General features: G+C 43.9%; 2 protein-coding genes across 4 annotated transcripts; one reads left to right on the top strand and one right to left on the bottom strand.

Moving 5' to 3' along the window:
* selenbp1 (selenium binding protein 1) lies at window positions 1-8806 on the top strand. Its single transcript, XM_041243183.1, has 12 exons — window positions 1-299; window positions 2495-2548; window positions 3346-3458; window positions 3720-3905; window positions 4157-4277; window positions 5059-5241; window positions 6384-6565; window positions 6716-6794; window positions 7086-7207; window positions 7557-7649; window positions 8086-8204; window positions 8540-8806. Exons 1-12 carry the CDS (start codon window positions 296-298, stop codon window positions 8700-8702), a joined length of 1419 nt encoding a protein of 472 aa, XP_041099117.1. The 5' UTR covers window positions 1-295; the 3' UTR covers window positions 8703-8806.
* A 949-nt stretch (window positions 8807-9755) lies between these two features.
* LOC121309988 lies at window positions 9756-21192 on the bottom strand. Of its 3 annotated transcripts, none has more exons than XM_041243176.1 (6): window positions 20330-21192; window positions 14197-14368; window positions 13249-13535; window positions 11388-11565; window positions 10847-10905; window positions 9756-10676 (listed from the first exon to the last, which is right to left on the bottom strand). In XM_041243176.1, the coding sequence occupies exons 1-6, from the start codon at window positions 20627-20629 to the stop codon at window positions 10041-10043; spliced, it is 1632 nt and encodes a 543-aa protein (XP_041099110.1). In that variant the 5' UTR covers window positions 20630-21192; the 3' UTR covers window positions 9756-10040. The 3 variants fall into 3 exon arrangements, with proteins under 3 accessions (XP_041099110.1, XP_041099111.1, XP_041099112.1); XM_041243177.1 differs by lacking the exon at window positions 20330-21192 and adding an exon at window positions 19435-19524; XM_041243178.1 differs by lacking the exons at window positions 13249-13535; window positions 14197-14368 and having other exon boundaries at window positions 20330-21184.
* Window positions 21193-23814: the final 2622 nt, after the last annotated feature.

Here is a 23814-nt window from a genome sequence, read left to right on the forward strand (position 1 = left end):
AGCAGCTATCTGCTGCAGCTAATTCAAGCTCTTCTCAAACCCTTGGGCTAACTTGGTAAACTTCCAAGTTTATAAATGGTCCGCTTGTTTGCACCCCAGCTCCAGGGCTCGAGAATAACGCTGTCGTGCTAGACCCCGCCCTTCAGATAACCCTTATAAACACAGACCAGACAGATGAACTTTGATGTTTAATCAAGCCCCAGCTCAGCGCGGAGAGGTTACTGTCTGCAGAGTGGAGTTTGACGCGAATCCCAGTGCAAGAAGCGACTGACACAGCGACGCGGACACGACACACATGGGTAAGGTCTGGAGTCTTACACGGCCACTAAAGCCTTTACGTTGAATGTTACCTCAAAGTGGCGCGCCGCTTTATTTCAGTGTTTGCATGTGTGCAGTAGCTTTAAAAAAAAAAAAAAAAAAAAAAAAATCAATGAGGTCAACCGAGGGACACCTGGCTGGCTTTCTACGTGTGCAAAGATGGCTCTTAAATAACTATTTTCTAAAATAAATATATTGTAATTGAGTGTGGCATTTTTATACGCTGTATTCCATTTAAAACACATTTTCTAAGTGCTCAAATCAACTTAAATAAATTGATCAAAGAACCAAACGTGCAGTGTTACTGAACAGGGTGTGGCATGTAAGATATAATCAGAAATGGTCGAGACATATAATGACATACAATGGCAGGATCTGAACACTCATTCATAGACATGTCCCTGTCCCTCTGAACCTGCGGCGCAGCGAGCAGCTAGGACAGATCAACCAATCAAAATGTTGTACTTAATCTTGGGCGAGGCGTCGGGAACCAATGCAATGTTGCTGATAGAACAGGTTGGAGAGAAGCCAGCCTTGTATTAATTCACAGCACATTGTGAGGGAAGAACCGATGCGTAGTCGATGTGAAACGAAAATAACCGGTCAAAACCAGTGGCACTGGTGTGCTGAATGCCATTGAGCAAAAGTGTAATATATATATATATATATATAATATATATATATATATATATATATATATATATATATATATATATATATATATATATATATAAATGATGGAAGCCATGCAAAGCCAGGGATCCCTAGTTCCTGGTCAACTGATTTATGACCTGGGTTATCTTTTATTAAAAAAAAAAAAAACAAAAAAAAAAACAACCACACTTATATAATAAATAAATAAATGAAGAAAGCTATTGCAAGAATAGGTAGAACCAAGCAGAGCGCCAGGGAATGTTTGAAATCCTGAAGCATGTTCAGAAACACTTTTAGATTTTTGAGGGTAAATACTAACTTGAACACGGGCACAGTGCTACTGCTGTCAGGATTGAGCAGATGCAGCCCAGGAGCTGAATGTGCTGTCCAGTCTGGGAGCAGTTAACACAGCTTTGCACCCTGTTCTGATCACACTGGAAACTCATCTCGAGGTCGGTGCAGTCACACTACAGCTGGATTTGACTCTGCAGTGCAGTTCTGTATGAAACACATCTTTATGCAAGTCAGAAATCAAAACACAATCAAAAAAGTGCATTGCTTTATTTTTCAAGATGGTTAAAGGATGACATGCATTGATGAAACTGCACTAGAGAAATAGTTAATGTACTGCGGGTCTCGTAATGATGCAATTTGAAAGTGGCCAGGGAATTATTGCCGTGTCAAGGTTTTTAAGAGAGCATGTATTTCAGATGTATTTCAATATGGCTCGGTTTCTTTCCATGCCCTAATGCAGGGTAATATTACTCTGGTAGTAATGAATGCAGACTGGAAACTACCCGAGGAGGGGGATCAGTCAGTCTCATCCAGGTAAGTGTGAATGAAGCAGGGTGTGAGTCTCGCTTCAGTGCACACTCAGCGCATCTCTAACGGGCCAGTGTGGAAACCATGTGTTTGAGTTTCCATCTGTAACAGAACTCTGTCTAGCTGAGAGAGAAAGTGTGGGGGACTGAAATTAGTGCGAACCAACATGGGAGAGAGAGAGAGGGACATTGACATTGAATGCAGTAGGACAGTTGGGGGCAGATATTTTACGGCACTGCTGCTGTATCCAAAATGCTGAATGTATTGGAAAGGAGCTCTAGGTGATATTGTGTCGCTGTCGCTTTAAGACAAAGTAGGTCATTTCACTACACTCTCGGTAACCCCTGGAGACAGCCAGGCTCATTCTCCTCTGAGAAACGTTTCCAGCTTTTGTTCTGAGAGCCTCAATTAAACATTCATTGATGGATTCATGGCCCTGGCTTCCTGTTCAGAGCCCCACGTAGATATGAGAAATGGCAGAATCGTTGCGGTTAGTGATGCACCTTTCTTAATGCACAGATCCCATTGCTGTGTAATGTGTTCTCAATTGTAATTGAAGGCTGTCGTGCTTCATGCTTTTCAATAGTAAAATGCCATCGATGCATCAGTTCTTCTCAGTCATTACCTGTCTGCTATTCCACTAGCACAGTGGGTTCTCATTGCACCTCTTAACTGCATCCTGCTTGTGTTTTCTTTACAGCAAAGTGTGAAGGATGCGGTCCGGGGTACAGAACTCCACTGGATGCCATGAAAGGTGAGTGAATCTGTGCAGAGACTCTGAGCTCCTCTGGGTGAGAGGAGAGTGAATCTGTGCAGACTCTGAGCTCCTCTGGGTGAGAGGAGAGTGAATCTGTGCAGAGACTCTGAGCTCCTCTGGGTGGGAGGAGAGTGAATCTGTGCAGAGACTCTGAGCTCCTCTGGGTGGGAGGAGAGTGAATCTGTGCAGAGACTCTGAGCTCCTCTGGGTGAGAGGAGAGTGAATCTGTGCAGAGACTCTGAGCTCCTCTGGGTGAGAGGAGAGTGAATCTGTGCAGAGACTCTGAGCTCCTCTGGGTGAGAGGAGAGTGAATCTGTGCAGACTCTGAGCTCCTCTGGGTGAGTGGAGAGTGAATCTGTGCAGAGACTCTGAGCTCCTCTGGGTGGGAGGAGAGTGAATCTGTGCAGAGACTCTGAGCTCCTCTGGGTGAGAGGAGAGTGAATCTGTGCAGAGACTCTGAGCTCCTCTGGGTGAGAGGAGAGTGAATCTGTGCAGAGACTCTGAGCTCCTCTGGGTGAGAGCTGTGAATCTGTGCAGAGACTCTGAGCTCCTCTGGGTGAGAGTGAATCTGTGCAGAGACTCTGAGCTCCTCTGGGTGAGAGGAGAGTGAATCTGTGCAGAGACTCTGAGCTCCTCTGGGTGAGTGGAGAGTGAATCTGTGCAGAGACTCTGAGCTCCTCTGGGTGAGAGGAGAGTGAATCTGTGCAGAGACTCTGCATGTTGGGGGCAAAGTCCTGACTGGCAGCTGCTCCCTCACAGGTTTGCTTCCTGGTTTTGTGTTGCGCTGGTTTCAGGTGCACAGGAGGAGATTGTCTATGTTCCCTGTATCTACCGCAACACCGGCATCGAGAAACCAGACTACCTGGCCACAGTGGACGTCCTTCCCGGCTCTATTACATACTGCGAGGTACCTGTCCTTGTCCCTTCTCAGCGCTGTGTCTCTCTTCTTGAGAAACAAAGCCACTGTCTGTGGCTCTCCCTGCTGCTCCTGACTGTGTGACTCCCCCTGCACTCCCCTGACTGTGTGACTCCCCCTGCACTCCCCTGACTGTGTGACTCCCCCTGGGCTCCCCCGTGTGACTCCCTGTGTGACTCCCCCTGCGCTCCCCTGACTGTGCGACTCCCCTGCTCACTGTATTTGTTGATTGCTTGCCTCCACTGTGCTCAGGTGATCCACCGCTTGCCCATGCCGAACCTGCGTGACGAGCTGCACCACTCTGGCTGGAACGCCTGCAGCAGCTGCTTCGGAGACTCCTCCCGGAAACGAGACAAGCTGATCCTGCCGGCCCTCATCTCCTCCCGGATCTATGTGGTGGACGTGGGCACCGCCCCCCGAGTGCCCAAAATACACAAGGTACCAGCAGGGGGCGTGACTACCTGGAAGTCACTAACCCTTTTATGCATGCAAACCTCATATGTAACGAATTAAAAAAAGCCTTCTAGTCTTTTACATGGGACATCCGGAACGTGAAATGCATGAGAGCATGTGCACCAGATGCCATTTTTAACCCCCAGATAAAGCAATGATATTTTAATGTAAAATATTTGTTGTGTGTTCAGCTATTTGCACTAAATGAAACGCAAGCCTCCGAACTCCTTCCCCAGATCGTGGAGCCCACAGAGTTGTTCTGGAAGTGTAACCTGGCGAACCCGCACACCTCCCACTGCCTAGGCACCGGAGAGGTGATGATCAGCACCATGGGGGACCCCGCGGGGAATGGGAAAGGTGAGCTGCAGCTCCACAGGGTTCAAACCCTGATCACGCTCATCTGGAGCTGCTCAGCTTTAATGAGCCGTCTGTGGACCTGTCAGGAGACCTCTCTGTACAATCTGATAAAGCTGCTGACTTTAAAGATAATCTATACATTCATACACTTGTGTGTGCACTCGTTTTGAGCTGTTTAAGATAGGTAGCAAACAATATCTCCCAAAAAAAAGCTTACATGTGGTTTTCATTGCTTATCTTGTAAGCCGGGTTAGTTTGCTTCAGGTAAATGAACGAATACACACTGCATAGAGTGACACGACGTCTTTAAAATGTCTTCATCGAAAAAGACTGCATCGAAGACCAGAAATCTTTCTGCTGAAGACCGCTCTGTCCAGCACAACAAGCAGACATTTCACATGTCAGTTGTTTTTTTTACATCTATTACTTTTTGATAATTCACTGATGGTGAAAATACAGTGTCTTTAAAAGGTGGAGATAAAACCCCCCAAATATTCTACAATTTAGCATGTACTGTTTTTCAAGTAGGCATGTCAATATTTTGAAACGCTTGCTGTATAGTATAAATATTATGGAGCACTTGCTGTATAGTATAAATATTTTGAAACCCTTGCTGTATAATGTAAATATTTTGGAATGCTTGCTGTATAGTATTAATATTTTGGAACGCTTGCTGTATAGTATAAACATTTTGGAACGCTTGCTGTATAATGTAAATATTTTGGAATGCTTGCTGTGTAGTTTTGAGTGTACCAGTGCTGGTTGTTCTGCTCTGATGCAGGGGGGTTCGTCCTGCTGGACGGGGGCAGTTTTGAGGTGACGGGGTGCTGGAACCAGCCCGGTGAGGAGGCTCCCTTTGGGTACGACTTCTGGTACCAGCCCCGTCACAACGTGATGATCAGCACCGAGTGGGGCACCCCCAAGGTCCTGGCCTATGGGTTCAATCCAGCTGACGTGGAGGCAGGTGAGCGTGGGGCAGGGGGCTCCAGTGAGACCCGCTGCACAGCAGCACCATCCAGGCCACAGCTTACCGGCTGCACTGAGGACGAGACACGTTGGAGAGCTCTGTAGAGACCACAGGGGGTTTTAAACTGCGGAGTCACCATGGCGTGATGACTGAAGCCAGGGTTAACAACAGCAAGAATTCATAAGTTAAGATAACTGATATTTCATACCAGGGATGGCAATAAGACTCCCGTTGCACTGCAGTGTGATCCTTTCCTGGTTATACTGTGAGTTTAATAATAAGACGCACCTGAGCTTGTTACCTTAGCTAAGCAAGCTCGGAAAACTAATTCCGATATCACAAGTCATGTAAACACAGTTTTCTGAAAATGTATAAGAGTATTCCGAAAGTCAGTTTTTGGGAAAACAGCACCTAGAAATTTCTGAAAACCTAAGAAAATGTATATCATATAAACACACTTTTCAGAAAACTTATTGAAATGGCATACTGCATACACTTTGACCCTTTTCTCCTGCATGTGATTTTAGAAAACAGATAAAATAATAAAAATCGTTAGTCAGTCTGCATGCATCTGTTTGTCCAGTTAGGGATAAAGTAATACATTTGTTAAAGTCTGCATGTATTTGTTAGTAGCTCATAGTGAAGCAGCAAATGTTTTCCAGTTTTAAAATGACGTGAGAGTTTAAAATAACGTCTGCAAAAGAAACTGGTAATATAGAACAGGATGAGCTGTTGGAAAGGCTGATTGCACATTGTGGGGAATCTGAGTAGAGGTGTAAGACAGTAATCTTTGAATTTAAGACCTGACACTTCAATAAAGCACTATATTGGATTGGTCTCAGTTCTGTCGCAGAAATGTCCGGTCTTCAAATCTTACTTAGGCTACTACAGTACTTTGCATGCAAAAATATCCTGCGTTTTCCGAAAACTTCAATCCATGCATACAGTTAAATTGGAATTAGATTTTCTATCACTAATTTTGTAAACGCAGAAAAGTGACGTTTTTAAGAAAATCAGTTTTCTGATTTCAGTTTTTCGGGAAACGCTTTGTCATGTAAACGTACTGAATGATAAGGGATGTGTTTGAAAGCCTTGGTCTCGCTGAGTGTGGCTGCAGCTCTGGTGTGATGTCACTGCAGGACACTACGGGCGGCACATTCACGTCTGGGACTGGAGCAGTCGAACCCGGATCCAGTCCCTGGATCTGGGGGAGGAGGGGGCGATCCCGCTGGAGATCCGATTCCTCCACAATCCTGACAGCACGGAGGGCTTTGTGGGCTGCGCGCTCCGATCCAATGTGTTCCGCTTCTACAGAACCCAGGTACCGGACCGCTGCATTCAAATGCAAGCAAATAAATACGCAGTATTCTGCATCGTCTAACTAACAGAGCAAATGTGGGACTGGGACTTGCATTTGAATGAGATTTTCCTGGTAGGCTAGTTAGTAATGCCGGCTCTTATGTGTCTCTAGAAGGGAGACTGGGCTGCAGAGAAGGTGATCAGTGTCCCAAGTAAGAAGGTGGAAGGCTGGATCCTGCCGGAGATGCCTGGTAAGTGCTGGGACAGGAGCTACAGTGAGTCTATAAGCAAGAAGCGTTCCTCATACTGGAATATCCTTGACTCCTAATCTTCAGTGCATTGGCAGCAGTTTGTAAAGCAGGTGACAGACTGCTGGCTGGGTATTTCAGGACGGGGGGTGGGGGTGGTCACGTGAAAAAAAAAAAGTAAATTCAGCCGTTCAATTGCGATGCAACTTGCTATGGGCTTTCCTCAGCACGGTTTGTGTTTGAGTTCCAGCTCTCCAGCGCAGTGACCGGTGTGCTGCTGTGCCTTCTCTCCAGGTCTCATCACAGACATCCTGATCTCTCTGGACGACCGCTTCCTGTATTTCAGTAACTGGCTGCACGGGGATATCCGTCAGTACGATATAACTGACAGCAGGAACCCCAGACTGGTGGGGCAGGTAAAGTAATCTCTAAATTTGAAACTCATCATTGTTAAATAAACTGGGGAATTACTTTTACTCTGAACTGTTTGACAGGAGAGAGATTATTCTTCCTTTCAATCGCAGTGTGTCCAGATCACGCTCCGTTCTGCAGCAATGCCGGCGCTCTGATTGCACGAGTTGAGAGAACAGTAAAGCAGCAGTGGTGCAGGAGGGAGCCTGTCTTGATACACTGCCGTCCTTGAAGACTGTTTCTCCTTCTGGCGAACGCTCTCGCCAAAATGTCGAGAAATGCATTGCGCGCTCAAAGCAGCCCCTGCCCTGCTGGCTGCTGCCTGTAGTGATGTCATAGTGTTCCTGTCCTCAGGTGTTCCTGGGAGGAAGCATTGTGAATGACAGGCCAGTCAAGGTGCTGGAGGACAAAGAGCTCCAGAGCCAGCCGGCGCCCCGTGTGGTCAAGGTAGGGATTTTAGCCACACTTACTATGGTTAAATTTTTTTTTTTTTTTTTTTTTTTTTTTTGACAATGGAAAAGTTTTATGTGGGAAATGCACTTTTTTTAACCATTAAATCTCTTACTGTTTGTATGATGGTAAATTGGGTTAATTTTAATGGTGATGTGCAAGCCAGGTATCACATTGAATTTTGTACCAGCTTTGCCACTGCAAAACCTTTTTAAATATATTGCCCACTTTCTCATGCTACCAGACCATACCAATATTATTTATACAGCATCTTGCATGTGCAAGCATCCCAGGATGCTTTACAAAACAAATAACTGTTTCTTATGGCGCGGTCTGGCTGACTTTCTCAGGGCTGATAAATGGATGGTGATTTGGGGGCAGCGCTCTCGAGACGTGTTGCGTATTAAACTGTTGTGTGTCTGGCTTGGCACAGGGCAAGAGAGTCGAGGGCGGTCCCCAGATGATCCAGCTGAGCCTGGATGGGAAGCGGCTGTACGTCACCACGTCTCTCTACAGCGGCTGGGACAAGCAGTTCTACCCGGACCTCGTCAAGTAAGAGCAGGATATCATAGACAAACAGCAGCACATTGCAGTGCTTTGATCCATTCCTGATACTACTATGAGTTTAAGACACCCCTGAGCTTGTTACCTACATTGGGGCTAATCAAGCAGGTAGTAAAAAGCATTGCTATACCGGTCATGAGGTTAGGATTACTAGAGGGCTCTGGTATGTTTTTTTTTTTTTTTATAAGAAATCCACATCCCTAGATCATATAAAACCAAAAAGTGATACAGGGCCAGTGTGAACCAGCCCGCTCTCCCCTCCTCACCCCCAGCCCTGACCCTGTTGTGACCCTCTGACCCGCCCGCTCTCCCCTCCTCTCCAGGGAGGGCTCGGTGATGCTGCAGATCGACGTGGACACACAGAACGGGGGCCTGCACCTCAACGAGAGCTTCCTGCTGGACTTCGGGAAGGAGCCGGGCGGGCCGGCGCTGGCCCACGAGGTGCGCTACCCGGGTGGGGACTGCAGCTCCGACATCTGGGTGTGAAGCTTGACCGCAGCTTTGTCATTCAAAAGAGTTTTTGTGTTTGTATTTTTTTTTTTTTTTTGTAATGTTGCATTAGTGCAGGGATGGAATTAACTCCCATTGCATAGCAGTTTGATCCATTCCTGGTTTTACTGAGGTTAATAACACACCTGAGCTTGTTACCTGTACACCAAGGCTAATCAAGCTTGTAATGAAACCTGGAATGGGTGACACTGGTTTTCATCAGGAGTCTTATTTCCACCCCTGTTAACCTGCAAAGTGCTGGTGGTTTCTGTGCCTTCTCTCAGGACTTCAGTTCAGCTCCCTGATGAATCACTTCTCTTCATCCCCCCCTGCTGGCGGATCATTTATCAGGCGAACCGCTTCTGCGATTGGGATGAAACTTGGTTATTTTGAGAAGTCGTCAAGGGGCTCTATTTTAATGATCTTAATAGCGCCAGGGTCGGGGTCAATTCTTCTTTTTCAATTTCACTCCCATTTCCAATTTAAATTGGGATCAATGACGGAATTGAGCCGATCCTGAATAGCGCTGCCCTACAATGTATAATCAGGGCTGTTCCTGAACCACGTTTCAGTGCATTCTTATTGTATGTCGCTTTGTTAATAAATGGGTACAGAATCACCCCTGACCCAGCAACTAGTCTACTGTTTATAGAAGAGAGCTCTTTAAGTATCCCACAAGACTGACATTCTGAGAGTTACCTACAGTCCTTCCTGCTGGTCCTGTGTCTCTTCACTGCAATCACTCACACACTTCACTCCTCAAATCATTTATCATGAAAGATCAGTGCCACTAACAGACACGCTGACAGCAGGTGGCACTTGATATTAAAGGGAGCTGCATGTCTGCTCTGTAACGCGGGAGCTCTGCACAGGGATCACTCTGCTTTACACATGCAGGCAGGAGCCGAACACTGTGCTTCATACACTGAGCACTTCACAAGTGAACTCATTACTGTATGTAATGAAATAATAAAGATGAAGTATTGCTGTGTATTATTTTTGGCCAATGGTTCTTCTGCATACAAATGTAATCATTTACTATCAACAGGGTTTCTGATTGTAGGTTTTATCTGATAAACAGTGAAACATGAATGAAACAATGCCCCCTGATTCATGGGGGGTCCTGTAAATGAGGGGGACAGGGGCCAGCTGTAAAACAAGGGGATGAGTATTCAAATAACCTGGTCACTGCAAGAACATAACTAAACAAAAGGAGTCCTGAACCCCAGGGCTGTGTGCAGCAGGGCTGCTCTACCAGTTTGAAACATATATGCAGAGCAAAGCAGCGTCGCCCCTCCCAGTACTTCATTAGCCCCCCGCGCCCCGCTTCCGTTTTTAAGGACTCTCTGCAGTCAGGTCTATGGTTTCCCGCAGTGCAGCCTCCGTGTTTCCCTCGCTGGCGGGGTGCAGTGCTCCCGCTCCTCTGTCATCCAGGATGATCACTTTAATGATGTCTGACAGGTCCTTTCCGCACGGCGGGGGGAGGCTGGCTGGCCATTCTTGTTCCGGTTCCTCAGGCCCGGCCTCCGTGGGATCCCCTGATCTCCACTGGGTTGCCCCCACCTCGCATGTCCAGCTCTGGGCCTTGCAGGCTCCTGGTGGGTGAAGAATCCCAGCTGCTGTTTCAGAACAAGGTAAGCTGGCTCTGCTGTGGGCGGGCAGGGGATCATGCTGTGGCGCGAGGGGGGTGTTGCCTGTGACGACGGGTGCGGCTGGTTCTCGCATGAGGGGCGTGTTGCCCATGACGACAGGTGCGGCTGGTTCTCGTGTGAGGGGCGTGTTGCCCGTGACGATGGATATGGCTGGTTGTCTAGGCAGCAGTGTGAGGGGTGAGGGGCAGGCAGTGCCCCGGTTCTGCTGGCTAGTCCCGTTCCTCTGCCTCCTTGCTGCTGTCTTGAGGCTGGCTGGGATTTGTGTCCTCTGCGAGGAGAAATGCATGTTGTCTGCTTTAGGCTTCTTTCGCCTGGTTCTCTGTCAAATCAAAAGAACAAACATGCAGCTGAGGAACCATTTATTTCACAGGGGGGCCTTATTAAACTCCTGATCATTTCAGCAACAATAGACTTCACTGAGGGGCGTTCCGAACCCCAGACCTGGGTGCAGCAGCAGGTCTTGCCTGCGTATCAGTTTGATACACACACCTGTGCAGAACTGCTCTCTTCTTCGATCCTGGGACGTTTGTCGGGTCTGGCAGGGTTTTCTACAAAAGAAAAAAACAAACATTCACAATGGTTCTATTTTTTTTTTTTTTTATCTATTGTTTTTGTTAAAACAAAGAAATAGTTTAAAAACTAGAAGGAAAGCGTTGTGCACTTTGACATCTCGCTCTCACCTGGGCAGGTTTTGAAAGAAGTATGTAAGTTGTTGAAACATGTATTTTCATTAAATACCAATATACATATATAGCAACCCTGGTATTGATCGGATCCAGCCATCTGAATGTCAGTTAGTTTGTAACAGATGGTCTTTTCCATCTGATAAAAAAGAAAAACATTACAATTACAGCAGCTATAGGAAAGGCTTCTTATTCAGTATCCAGGACAGGGGTGGCTGCAGTGTGCTGCTCTGGCAATGGATACAGCTATAGAAAAGGCTTCTTATTTCAGTCTATATTATATAAATGAAGTAGATGATGCTCGTAGGGTACAGGCTGACTTTCCCCCACAGAGCTGCTGCACTGACCGGCGAGAGAGGCAGACATGATGGTGTGTGCGGTGCTGGAGCGAGGGTTGACAATGTGCTCCTGGATCAGGAAGCGAGCGATCTCCACCACCGTGTCGAAGGAGCGCTTCAGGATGTGCTCGGCCCAGTCGCAGATCAGAGAGCAGGCCGCCTCCGTCACCTCCTCCTCACTGGGGGGCTGCTTTCACAAAACAGACAGAACTGAAACGGATTTCGAAACCTGGGCAAATCCAGACAGCAGTTTGAACTCTATCTGGGCTGCACTGTTCATGAAGCACAGTGGTCTGGTTGTTTCAATGACGGGTATTAAAAGTATGGAAATGTACTTCAAGCAATGCTCATTTTATAAGAGCTGTCAGAGAATTTACTAACGACCGTGTAGCAGAAGAGCAGCATGCAAGGATTCCTGCTCGTTAGGAATATGAACAGATGCAGTGAAGTTTATCACATAGCTATGTACTGTATACGAGAAAAACAAGCTACATAAACAATATCAGCAGTGTGCAAGAATGATGGAAGCCTGCTCTACCATTCATATATTATATAACTTTTATATTATATAACTTTTCAAGCTCCTCAGACCTAAAATCCTGTGCGTCCCGGACTGCGCATCCGCTCAGGGCTGCATTGGGGCGGCCACACTGGCGCTCAAACAAACCATGCAAACTGCATTCACCTCCCTGTAACTAAAACTGAACAGCATGTACCTTACGCACTGTTAATGCGGTGCTCCGTTTTGAACAGTATAGTCCTTTAGTACAGTCTTAGCTTAACCGTTTAGCAGTCATTCGCTGAAGCTGCTTTAACGGGAACAGAAAAAAAAAAATCAGATTCCAGTTACCGACGTTTTGTAGATCCATTTTTTTTTTTATCCCCAGATAGTTATGATGCTCTAGCCCAGTGGTTTTAAACCCTGGTGCTCGGGACCTTCTGCTGGTTTTCATTCCAACTGAGCTCTCAGTTACTTAGCTATACCCTGAATCAAACTGATCATCTGTGCTTAATTTAACCTTATCTTTTCTCCCCAATTTGGAACATCCAATTGTTATTAGTATCCTGGTTCACTGCAGCAACCCCCTGGCGACTCAGGAAATGGATCCTCCGAAAAGTGTCACTTTCCGCACTGCAGATCCACAGCGAGGCCACCAGACCTATAGTGCTGGAGGACAATGCCGATCTGATGGCTCCACTACAGACCCGCAGGCGCCCTATCGGCCACAGGGGGCACTGGTGCGCAGTGAACCGTGGATTCCCCTGCCAGCTTAAACCCTCCCTACCTGGGCGGTGCTCTGCCAGTTGTGCGCCACCCCTGGTCACCAACAGCAGAGACATGCTGGATTTGAACCTCCGATCTCCAGGCTACATCCTGCACTCCACGTGGAGCACCTTTACTGGATGTGCCACTCAGGAGCCCCTTGTTTTCAGCTCTTAAACACTTAGAGTTCAAGTTACCTATAAAACATTAGAGAAGTTGAAATCTACAACTGTGTAAGACGCAGTGGGTTCCCAGGACCAGGCTTGAAGACCACTGGTCTGGTCTACACCAAGCGTGTCAGATACATTGTTTTAACTGTGAGTCAATTTAAACGAAAGAGAGAAATGCTCTACACAGTTCATATTAGTACTGGATTTTGCAACAAACAATTGAAAATGTATTTCCCTAATTGGTGACATGCAAGCAAGTTTTCTTAAAAGGAAAAATGAAAGTAGAAAGGTGTTTACACAGCAAAGTACGGCGGCACAGCCCAACGGAGGCTCCAGCCCTGCAGTCGAGCGAGCGCAGCAACCACATCACCCCCCTGTGCTGCTGCAGGTTTTTTCTGTTTAAAAGCATTCTGCAATGTGGGCGCGGCACACTTACAGTGTTTCCCTGATGTAAACGTGTGCGCTGAAGAGACGCGGCGGTGAGCTCCGCTACAGGACAGGGATCCTGACGGGGCAGTGCGGCCGCGCTGCGGGGCGTGGAAGCGCTCGGGTCCAGGGATACAGCATCGGGGCCGGACTGAGACGCTCCCTCGGCCTGCTTTGGACGGCACACCGAAAGGTGATTTATTATATCCTGCCTCCGTATCAGTGTCTTTGAACAACCGACACAATGGAAATGTCCAGCTGGTCTGCAGTCCAGGTTGCATTTGCACACTGAGTATTCTGAAGAGAGAGATTAGGAAACGCGTTGAAGAGCTGGATCTGCACAAAGAGGTTCTGACAGCTTTACCTGGGCTCAATCAGAACTCCAATTCCTATTCCAGCTGGATTTTGCTGAGTTACCATTATGGTTACAATTATACTAAATGGTAACACAGTAACATAAGCACATGTATCTGTAGCTGTTATTCACTGGATTACATATGTAACAAATTCTGAAAAAAACAAGTACGACAAAGGGGTAATTGAACTGTAATTGATCAATTACATGAATGATACAATCACACAGGCGTGCCAAAGTTCCACTACAGTTCCAAACTGCAATGGTAAATCACCGCAGATCTGCTTACAGCATGTATTATGGCATCATATAACTGGGATCAGTGACAAAAGAAAAATGGTTTCAAGCAATTTTCAAATGATTATGAGGTAGTGAAAAATGAAAACTGAAAAAAGTTTATTCTAAAAAAGAATATTTAAAATAACAGATGAATACGTCTCACCACGAGCCTGTAAAAGGGTTAAGAGGTTATTGATAATGGATGGATGGATGAATGTGTCTCTTTAGCACAGTGAAGATTACAACTTGGCTTATCTTCCATCTATGGAGAAAGCAGAAAAATATTACAAAAACAAATTAAAAACTTTAAACCGTGAAACGCACCTCCACACTGCACTGCCCGTTTAAGATGAGCCCTCAGGTGTCGCCTCACGTTGTACTGGTCCCTGGGCTTGTATATAGACGGCTTACAAAAAGGGCAGTGATGCAACTGACAACATTGGGAGCAGCGTTTTAATGCAGGCAGCTCTCCTGCCTTCAAAACAGTGACGTGTAACTGAAATAAGAGAGAGAGTTTGTTACACTGAAGTAAGAATCTTACTGGACTTACACAATGGGTCAATTGCAATGAGCACGCAGAGTTAGTATTCAGCATATATATATATATCAATATATATATATATATATATATATACCTATATATATATATATATATATATATATATATATATATATATATATATATATATACACACACACACACACACATACATATATATACACCTTATATATATACACACACACACACAGAGTTGAAGTCGAAAGTTTACATACCCCAATGGAAATTTATAATTCCCAGAAAATTCTCAAATAAAGAATATTAGGAAAAATCTTTTGTAGCAAATGTTTTGTGTTTGTGGATGAGGAAAAAGTCTACAATTATTTCAGCTATATTTTTGCAAAACTCCAAAAATGCTAATTCAAAAGTATTCTTACCCTTTGATGCTATGACAGTATTGCCTACAAGGCGCTAGACATGTCCCTAAGAAAGAAGGTTGTTTCACCAAGAACAAGTAGAAGAATTGTGAGGAAGGTTAATAACAATCTGAGATTGACTGCCAAAGATATTCAAAGTGAACTGGCTGCAAGTGGGACTGGGGTTTCCATTTCAACCACAGGTCAAGGACTGCATGGTGAAGGTCTCAATGGTCAGAGGCCATGGAAAAAAACACTCTTAGGAAAACATCATAAGGACAATCGCTTGAAGTGTGCAAAACAGCATTTAAATGATGCGAGTTCTGGTCAAAGATTTTGTGGAGCGATGAAACAAAAAATCGAGCTATTTGGTCACACTAATAGTCGTTACGTTTGGAGAAAGTCTGGTGAGGCGTACAAAGTACCATAGAAAAGCTTTAATAACATAGAATCAACCTGCTTTAATACTGCCATAGAATCAACCTGCTTTAATACTGCCATAGAATCAACCTGCTTTAATACTGCCATAGAATCAACCTGCTTTAATACTGCCATAGAATCAACCTGCTTTAATACTAATAGAATCCATAGAATCAACCTGCTTTAATACTGCCATAGAATCAACCTGCTTTAATACTGCCATAGAATCAACCTGCTTTAATACTGCCATAGAATCAACCTGCTTTAATACTGCTTTAATACTAATAGAATCAACCTGCTTTAATACTGCCATAGAATCAACCTGCTTTAATACTGCCATAGAATCAACCTGCTTTAATACTGCCATAGAATCAACCTGCTTTAATACTGCCATAGAATCAACCTGCTTTAATACTGCCATAGAATCAACCTGCTTTAATACTGCCATAGAATCAACCTGCTTTAATACTGCCATAGAATCAACCTGCTTTAATACTGCCATAGAATCAACCTGCTTTAATACTGCCATAGAATCAACCTGCTTTAATACTGCCATAGAATCAACCTGCTTTAATACTGCCATAGAATCAACCTGCTTTAATACTAATAGAATCAACCTGCTTTAATACTGCCATAGAATCAACCTGCTTTAATACTGCCATAGAATCAACCTGCTTTAATACTGCCATAGAATCAACCTGCTTTAATACTGCCATAGAATCAACCTGCTTTAATAGCCATAGAATCAACCTGCTTTAATACTTAATAGAATTGCCATAGAATCAACCTGCTTTAATACTGCCATAGAATCAACCTGCTTTAATACTGCCATAGAATCAACCTGCTTTAATACTGCCATAGAATCAACCTGCAACCTGCTTTAATACTGCCATAGAATCAACCTGCTTTAATACTGCCATAGAATCAACCTGCTTTAATACTGCTTTAATACATAGAATCAACCTGCTTTAATACTGCCATAGAATCAACCTGCTTTAATACTGCCATAGAATCAACCTGCTTTAATACTGCCATAGAATCAAGAATCAACCTGCTTTAATACTGCCATAGAATCAACCTGCTTTAATACTGCCATAGAATCAACCTGCTTTAATACTGCTTTAATACTGCCATAGAATCAACCTGCTTTAATACTGCCATAGAATCAACCTGCTTTAATACTGCCATAGAATCAACCTGCTTTAATACTGCCATAGAATCAACCTGCTTTAATACTGCCATAGAATCAACCTGCTTTAATACTGCCATAGAATCAACCTGCTTTAATACTGCCATAGAATCAACCTGCTTTAATACTGCCATAGAATCAACCATGCTGCTTAATACTGCCATAGAATCAACCTGCTTTAATACTGCCATAGAATCAACCTGCTTTAATACTGCCATAGAATCAACCTGCTTTAATACTGCCATAGAATCAACCTGCTTTAATACTGCCATAGAATCAACCTGCTTTAATACTGCCATAGAATCAACCTGCTTTAATACTGCCATAGAATCAACCTGCTTTAGAATAACCTGCTTTAATACTGCCATAGAATCAACCTGCTTTAATACTGCCATAGAATCAACCTGCTTTAATACTGCCATAGAATCAACCTGCTTTAATACTGCCATAGAATACCTGCTTTAATACATAGAATCAACCTGCTTTAATACTGCCATAGAATCAACCTGCTTTAATACTGCCATAGAATCAACCTGCTTTAATACTGCCATAGAATCAACCTGCTTTAATACTGCCATAGAATCAACCTGCTACTTAATACTGCTTTAATACATAGAATCAACCTGCTTTCATACCATAGCTGCTTTAATACTTAGAATACTGCCATAGAATCAACCTGCTTTAATACTGCCATAGAATCAACCTGCTTTAATACTGCCATAGAATCAACCTGCTTTAATACTGCCATAGAATCAACCTGCTTTAATACTGCCATAGAATCAACCTGCTTTAATACTGCTTTAATACTAATAGAATCAACCTGCTTGCCATAGAATCAACCTGCTTTAATACATAGAATCAACCTGCTTTAATACTGCCATAGAATCAACCTGCTTTAATACTGCCATAGAATCAACCTGCTTTAATACTGCCATAGAATCAACCTGCTTTAATACTGCCATAGAATCAACCTGCTTTAATACTGCCATAGAATCAACCTGCTTTAATACTGCCATAGAATCAACCTGCTTTAATACTGCCATAGAATCAACCTGCTTTAATACTGCCATAGAATCAACCTGCTTTAATACTGCCATAGAATCAACCTGCTTTAATACTGCCATAGAATCAACCTGCTTTAATACTAATAGAATCAACCTGCTTTAATACTAATAGAATCAACCTGCTTTAATACTGCCATAGAATCAACCTGCTTTAATACTAATAATACTGCCATAGAATCAACCTGCTTTAATACTGCCATAGAATCAACCTGCTTTAATACTGCCATAGAATCAACCTGCTTCAATACTGCCATAGAACCTGCTTTAATACTGCCATAGAATCAACCTGCTTTAATACTGCCATAGAATCAACCTGCTTTAATACTGCCATAGAATCAACCTGCTTTAATACTGCCATAGAATCAACCTGCTTTAATACTGCCATAGAATCAACCTGCTTTAATACTCATAGAATCAACCTGCTTTAATACTGCCATAGAATCAACCTGCTTTAATACTGCCATAGAATCAACCTGCTTTAATACTAATAGAATCAACCTGCTTTCAAATACTGCCATAGAATCAACCTGCTTTAATACTGCCATAGAATCAACCTGCTTTAATACTGCCTAGAATCAACCTGCTTTAATACTAATAGAATCAACCTGCTTTAATACTGCCATAGAATCAACCTGCTTTAATACTGCCATAGAATCAACCTGCTTTAATACTGCCATAGAATCAACCTGCTTTAATACTGCCATAGAATCAACCTGCTTTAATACTAATAGAATCAACCTGCTTTAATACTGCCATAGAATCAACCTGCTTTAATACTTAATCAACCTGAGCAATCCTGCTTTAATTGCCATAGAATCAACCTGCTTATAGAATCAACCTGTTTAGAATCAACCTGCTTTAATACCATAGAATCAACCTGCTTTAATACTAATAGAATATAATACTGCCATAGAATCAACCTGCTGCCATAGAATCAATAATACTGCCATAGAATCAAGGCAATACTTAGAATACTGCCATAGAATCAACCTGCTTTAATACTGCTTCAATACTATACCTGCTTTAATACTGCCATAGAATACCTGCTTTAATCTGCCATAGAATCAACCTGCTTTAATACTGCCATAGAATACCTGCCATAGAATCAACCTGCTTCAATACTGCCATAGAATAATCACTGTGTAATATGTGATGGATTCGCTTCTACAGCAGTTCAGATTAGCTGCTCGTGTCTAGTTTACTTTGAGTCGTTGTGATCACAAGTTGTTGAAGATTCTGATCAATGTGCATTAAAGATTGCTAAATGACAAGCTTGGTTTCTTCTCACCCAAATATATATAGTTGTTATAATAGTAGAAAATACTAGTGGAGGCTTTGAGTAATATGATATAACATAGACACACACTATATCAACAGCAGTGTATATACAGGGAAGTTGGCTCTTTTGAGCAAATTATTATGGTGTGTTTGTTTTTATTTATTTTTATAATTATAATACTGTAGGTGCCAATCTGCATAAATAGGGCATACACACACGCGTTTTTGGTCAAATTCATTTTAATAAGCTGCAAAAATGTGTGTTCTCAAATGTAAACATATAATCGTCCTTTGACTGTTACAGCAAGCTAGCTATTAGTGAGATTTCGTTCATACTTATTAAACATTACATTTTTCATTCTTTTTGAAAATGTATGAAGGTGTATTTCATCGCTCGTTTTATTCCAGGGCAGTTCTCTCGGAGTGAAGAATTGCCCTGCTTGAAACAGCGGGTTGAGTCTCACAGCTTGACCGGCATTTCAAACCTGGCTGATAACAGCTTCCCCACAGCTACAACTGGCGCGTAGCAACGCGAGCACATATACAGAAGGCTGTTAAATCACATGGAACCAAAAAAAGCGTCGAAAATAACCTACGCTTTGGTAGCTAAACACATGCATAACTAAGCAAAACTGCAGCTGTGGTCAAATATACATGTCTTTCTTGCTTTGCTATTTAAACATACTGATCACGTACCGATCTCTCTTCAACAACAGCCATGTTCACTCCACCAGAGTTACCGCTGCAGCACGCAGGCTCCCACAGCGTAGCTCCAGCAGGGTAGTGCTGCGTGCGCAACTCGTCATTCACCTAGCGCTTCATCCACCCTCAATATCGTTTCAGTACCTAAATCTATCACCCTTGTCATGTGATCGGGGTGTAGCATATATTGATGACGTCTACGAGGAGTTGCGCACGCAGGGCTACCCTGTGGGAGCTACCCTGTGGGAGCCTTCGTTCTGCAGCGGTACCCTTCTCGCTCACTATAGCTACAGCCCATGTTAAACCATTAACATTGCGCAGGTGCGCAACATAAAGCAAGAGATCACCCTTATCATGTGATTGGGGCTGCTGCGTAAACCACGAGTCTCCGCTCCGGTTTGCACAAAATGTGTTCGTTTTCAAGTTAACTGTAATATTTTATAAGTAGCTTGAACTCTGCAACTGTTTAAGATCTGAAAACTATTTAAAAGGTCTAATGAAGAAAAGGCAGTTCATTTAAGGGTTTAATTAAGCAGTTGCGCGCTGTGTTGGAATGCAAACCAGCAACCAGTGCCCTAGAGCAGACACTTTCGAAAAAGCTTTGAAACTAAGTTAAAAGCGTAAAACGTAGTCGGGATACTAACAATTAAAAGAAATGCCAGATGCGTTATTTAAACAGTTGTATCAACACGTGGGGACGCGTAACACTATTTGTTTATTTAAGTCGATAACTTTATTGCAACCGGACGCAGAATAAAGCACTGTAGCCACGTTAGATGCCATCACGTTTTTTGTCATCACAATGTTCCTCTCTTAAGCACTTGGCCACTAATGAAACAGTGACCGGTCCCTGGGACACAGTGGCTCCCCGTGTGCTTGGACAGCTTACCTGAAACTCTGGAACTCCGTGTGGAACAGACAGCTTCCCCGCAATGACTTCGCGCATCTTCGCAGCGTGTTTTTGGTCGCAGTTGGCGTGTTTTGCCAGTACTTTCTTTCCGTTCCCTCCATACACGATGGTCTTGTTGCAAACGATGCAGTAACACACTCCGGCTTCATCGATCTTTGTACACCAGCCGCGGAACTGTCTGCCCGCGGAGTCTTGCTCGTCGAGCCAAGCCCACCTCCACTTGTTCTTGACTTTCTTTTCCTCCTCTTTTAAAGACGCTCCCTCGGTTATATACCGCATTTCAAAGTGCAGTGCTATGATCAATCAGCTACGAGCAAGCAACATGTGCCGAATTCCCGCTCTGCTTAACTCAAGATGTGGTAAACAGCAGAGCTGCTGGGTCATAAACCGGACCCATTTTGATGTAAAATAGTTCTATCAGCGATGCAGTACTGGACTGGGAGATTTGCGCCGGCTCGACAGCTTGCACAGAATGGGACACCAGACCCCACCCCTCTGTTTTGTCCAGCATTTCTACACATAGGACTGGACCTGGGAGAGGCCATTTCCGTCTATAGACGGAAAACTTTCACCCAGAGGCTTGTGGGTAGAAAACAGGGGTCCCGTCAAGATAAACAGCACAGGATTGTGGGTAGGCTTGCTCTCTTTTACAGTATCATATTTATTTGAGAGCTGACTCTTCATTTACAATGCGCAACTCTGCTTCATTTCAACAAACTTTTATAAGGTTAGTTCCTGTTGCACCAAGCCCCAAACAAATATGTAATACGATCTTGGTTATCCACAGTGTGTACAAGTACCAAGCTGAGGTGTGTCTTAGTAAACTCGCAATGATACCAGGACTGGATCACACTGCTATGCAAGGGAGTTTTATTTCCATCCTTGTGATGTACATCAACATACATTTATGAAGTTTGCTTTAGCCTTGATTCCGTACCCTATTGCTGTGAGCTACCAGGCTGGGTAAGCGCCAGACGATGCTGGTTTCAGGCGGTAATGAAGCTGAACTGATTATCAGTGATACCCCAGCACCCCAAGGGTTGGTAGATTATCAATGAAGCACAAGAGTTCCACAAACGAGGAGCACAGCAGCAAAAGCTCTGGCTTTGGAGGCACAACTAAAAGTCCTGCATAGGCTGATCTGAAAGAACGTGCCTCAGTCCTGACCCGAACACCCCCTGCCGTCAGTCCTGGGCCTCTCAAACAGACGGAGTTGTAAGACTAGGTAATCCTTAATAACTGCAATTACAGCATCGGCCACAAGGTGGAGCTTGTGTTCAATGCTGAATACTTTTCAACAGAAAATGCACGGGGAATTACCAAAATGTGCCTCAGGTTCGTGAACTACAATGAAATGCTGGATTAAAACAAGCGCAAGTAATAAATAAATGAAAGTATGTATTTGGCCTCGGTCTCAGGCTGGTAAAAGGATATGTGGACTGTCTTCTTGCACCCAGCCTCCTGGCCTGAATATTGGGGATCACACGATGGATGATCTTCTGGTGCTGGTGCTAAAACTAAAAACGATGGTCGCAGAACTCCAACTGAGAAAGAAAGAAAGCACTGGGCTGCATTGTGGAAGGCAGTGGGGTTTGAGGAGCTCAGTGGTTTGGTAAAGAAAGCGCTGGGCTGCAGTGTGGAAGGCAGTGGGTTTGAGGAGCTCAGTGGTTAGATAAAGAAAGCGCTGGGCTGCAGTGTGGAAGGCAGTGGGTTTGAGGAGCTCAGTGGTTAGATAAAGAAAGTGCTGGGCTGCAGTGTGGAAGGCAGTAGGTTTGTGTTTGTCAGTCAATAGGAGAAGCAGCCGGTTCGTTAATGACAGGAAAGAAGCCATTGAAGGGGTGGGAACACTTTCACCCTCCAGGTGACCAAGGAAGTCCAACACTACCTGAAACTGTAGTTTGCAAACAATGATTTATTTAACCTAGTGTAGTACCTAAATATTTTAAAATTAAAAATATAGGTTTACTATGTGTTTCTTTCAAAACTGCACACAAATAGTGAGTCAGGTCCTTGGAGTTACACTTTCACCCCCTGACACTAGATGGCGCTGACTGTGCTGGGACTCACTTGGAGTTATTGTAGATGTCCTGCTTAAGCAGACAGATGTCTGGTTGTTCCTCGAAGTGGCTTCTGATCCATTCACAAGCCTGAAGGCGATCCACACTGTCAAATTCAACAATATCCTCCCTGTGACTGAAACAAAGCCAGCACAACTGAGTAAGGGTGTCTGAACCTCTTTGTGAAATGTGCGAACAAGCACTACTTTCAAACCCGTCCCCAGTGTACATTATAAATATCATATGGGAGATATTGAAATTGGAGAAGGAATCTATGAAAAAGACCTAGGAGTTTTTGTTGACTCAGAAATGTCTTCATCTAGGCAATGTGGGGAAGCTATAAAAAAAGGCTAACAAGATGCTCGGATACATTGTGAAAAGTGTTGAATTTAAATCAAGGGAAGTAATGTTAAAACTGTACAATGCACTTGTAAGACCTCATCTTGAATATTGTGTGCAGTTCTGGTCACCTCGCTATAAAAAAGATATTGCTGCTCTAGAAAGAGTGCAAAGAAGAGCGGCCAGAATTATTCCGGGCTTAAAAGGCATGTCATATGCAGACAGGCTAAAAGAATTGAATCTGTTCAGTCTTGAACAAAGAAGACTACGTGGCGACCTAATTCAAGCATTCAAAATTCTAAAAGGTATTGACAGTGTCGACCCAAGGGACTTTTTCAGCCTGAAAAAAGAAACAAGGACCAGGGGTCACAAATGGAGTTTAGAAAAAGGGGCATTCAGAACAGAAAATAGGAGACACTTTTTTACAGAATTGTAAAAAAATTTTGAGAATTGTGAGGGTCTGGAATCAACTCCCCAGTAGTGCTGTTGAAGCTGACACCCTGGGATCCTTCAAGAAGCTGCTTGATGAGATTTTGGGATCAATAAGCTACTAACAACCAAACGAGCAAGATGGGCCGAATGGCCTCCTCTCGTTTGTAAACTTTCTTATGTTCTTATGTTCTAACACTCAAATCAACAAACATCATCAATTACCTTTAAAAAGGTCCCTTCCTAGTCTTCTCTGAAGCAATGCCATTAACAAGCTCCCCATAGAATATCTGCCTGGCTCCCACAAGGATTTTCACTGGGAAACAGCAGGTGCTGTACCAGGTTGAAAGATCTCTGGCTGCGTTCACAATACTTTTTTGACAGCTAGATTGCGGACGGGAGTCTGCGTCTGACGTCACGGTCTGTGTAGCCGGAGCTTGGGCACAATTTGGAGGTTAGCTGCAAAGCCTAGAGAACAAACATGGAAGCCGGTTTAGTTGTGATTTGTATTGCAGAAGTATTGTATTGCACTATGTGAATTCACAACAGGAACACCAGTTCCCAAGGGACAAGAGCATGTTATAAACTCCTCTAGAACATTCTAACATAAACTCCTGGACTTTCCACTTTTAGAAAATC

This window comes from Polyodon spathula, unplaced genomic scaffold (assembly GCF_017654505.1).
Source record: "Polyodon spathula isolate WHYD16114869_AA unplaced genomic scaffold, ASM1765450v1 scaffolds_1609, whole genome shotgun sequence".
Lineage (NCBI taxonomy): Eukaryota > Metazoa > Chordata > Actinopteri > Acipenseriformes > Polyodontidae > Polyodon > Polyodon spathula.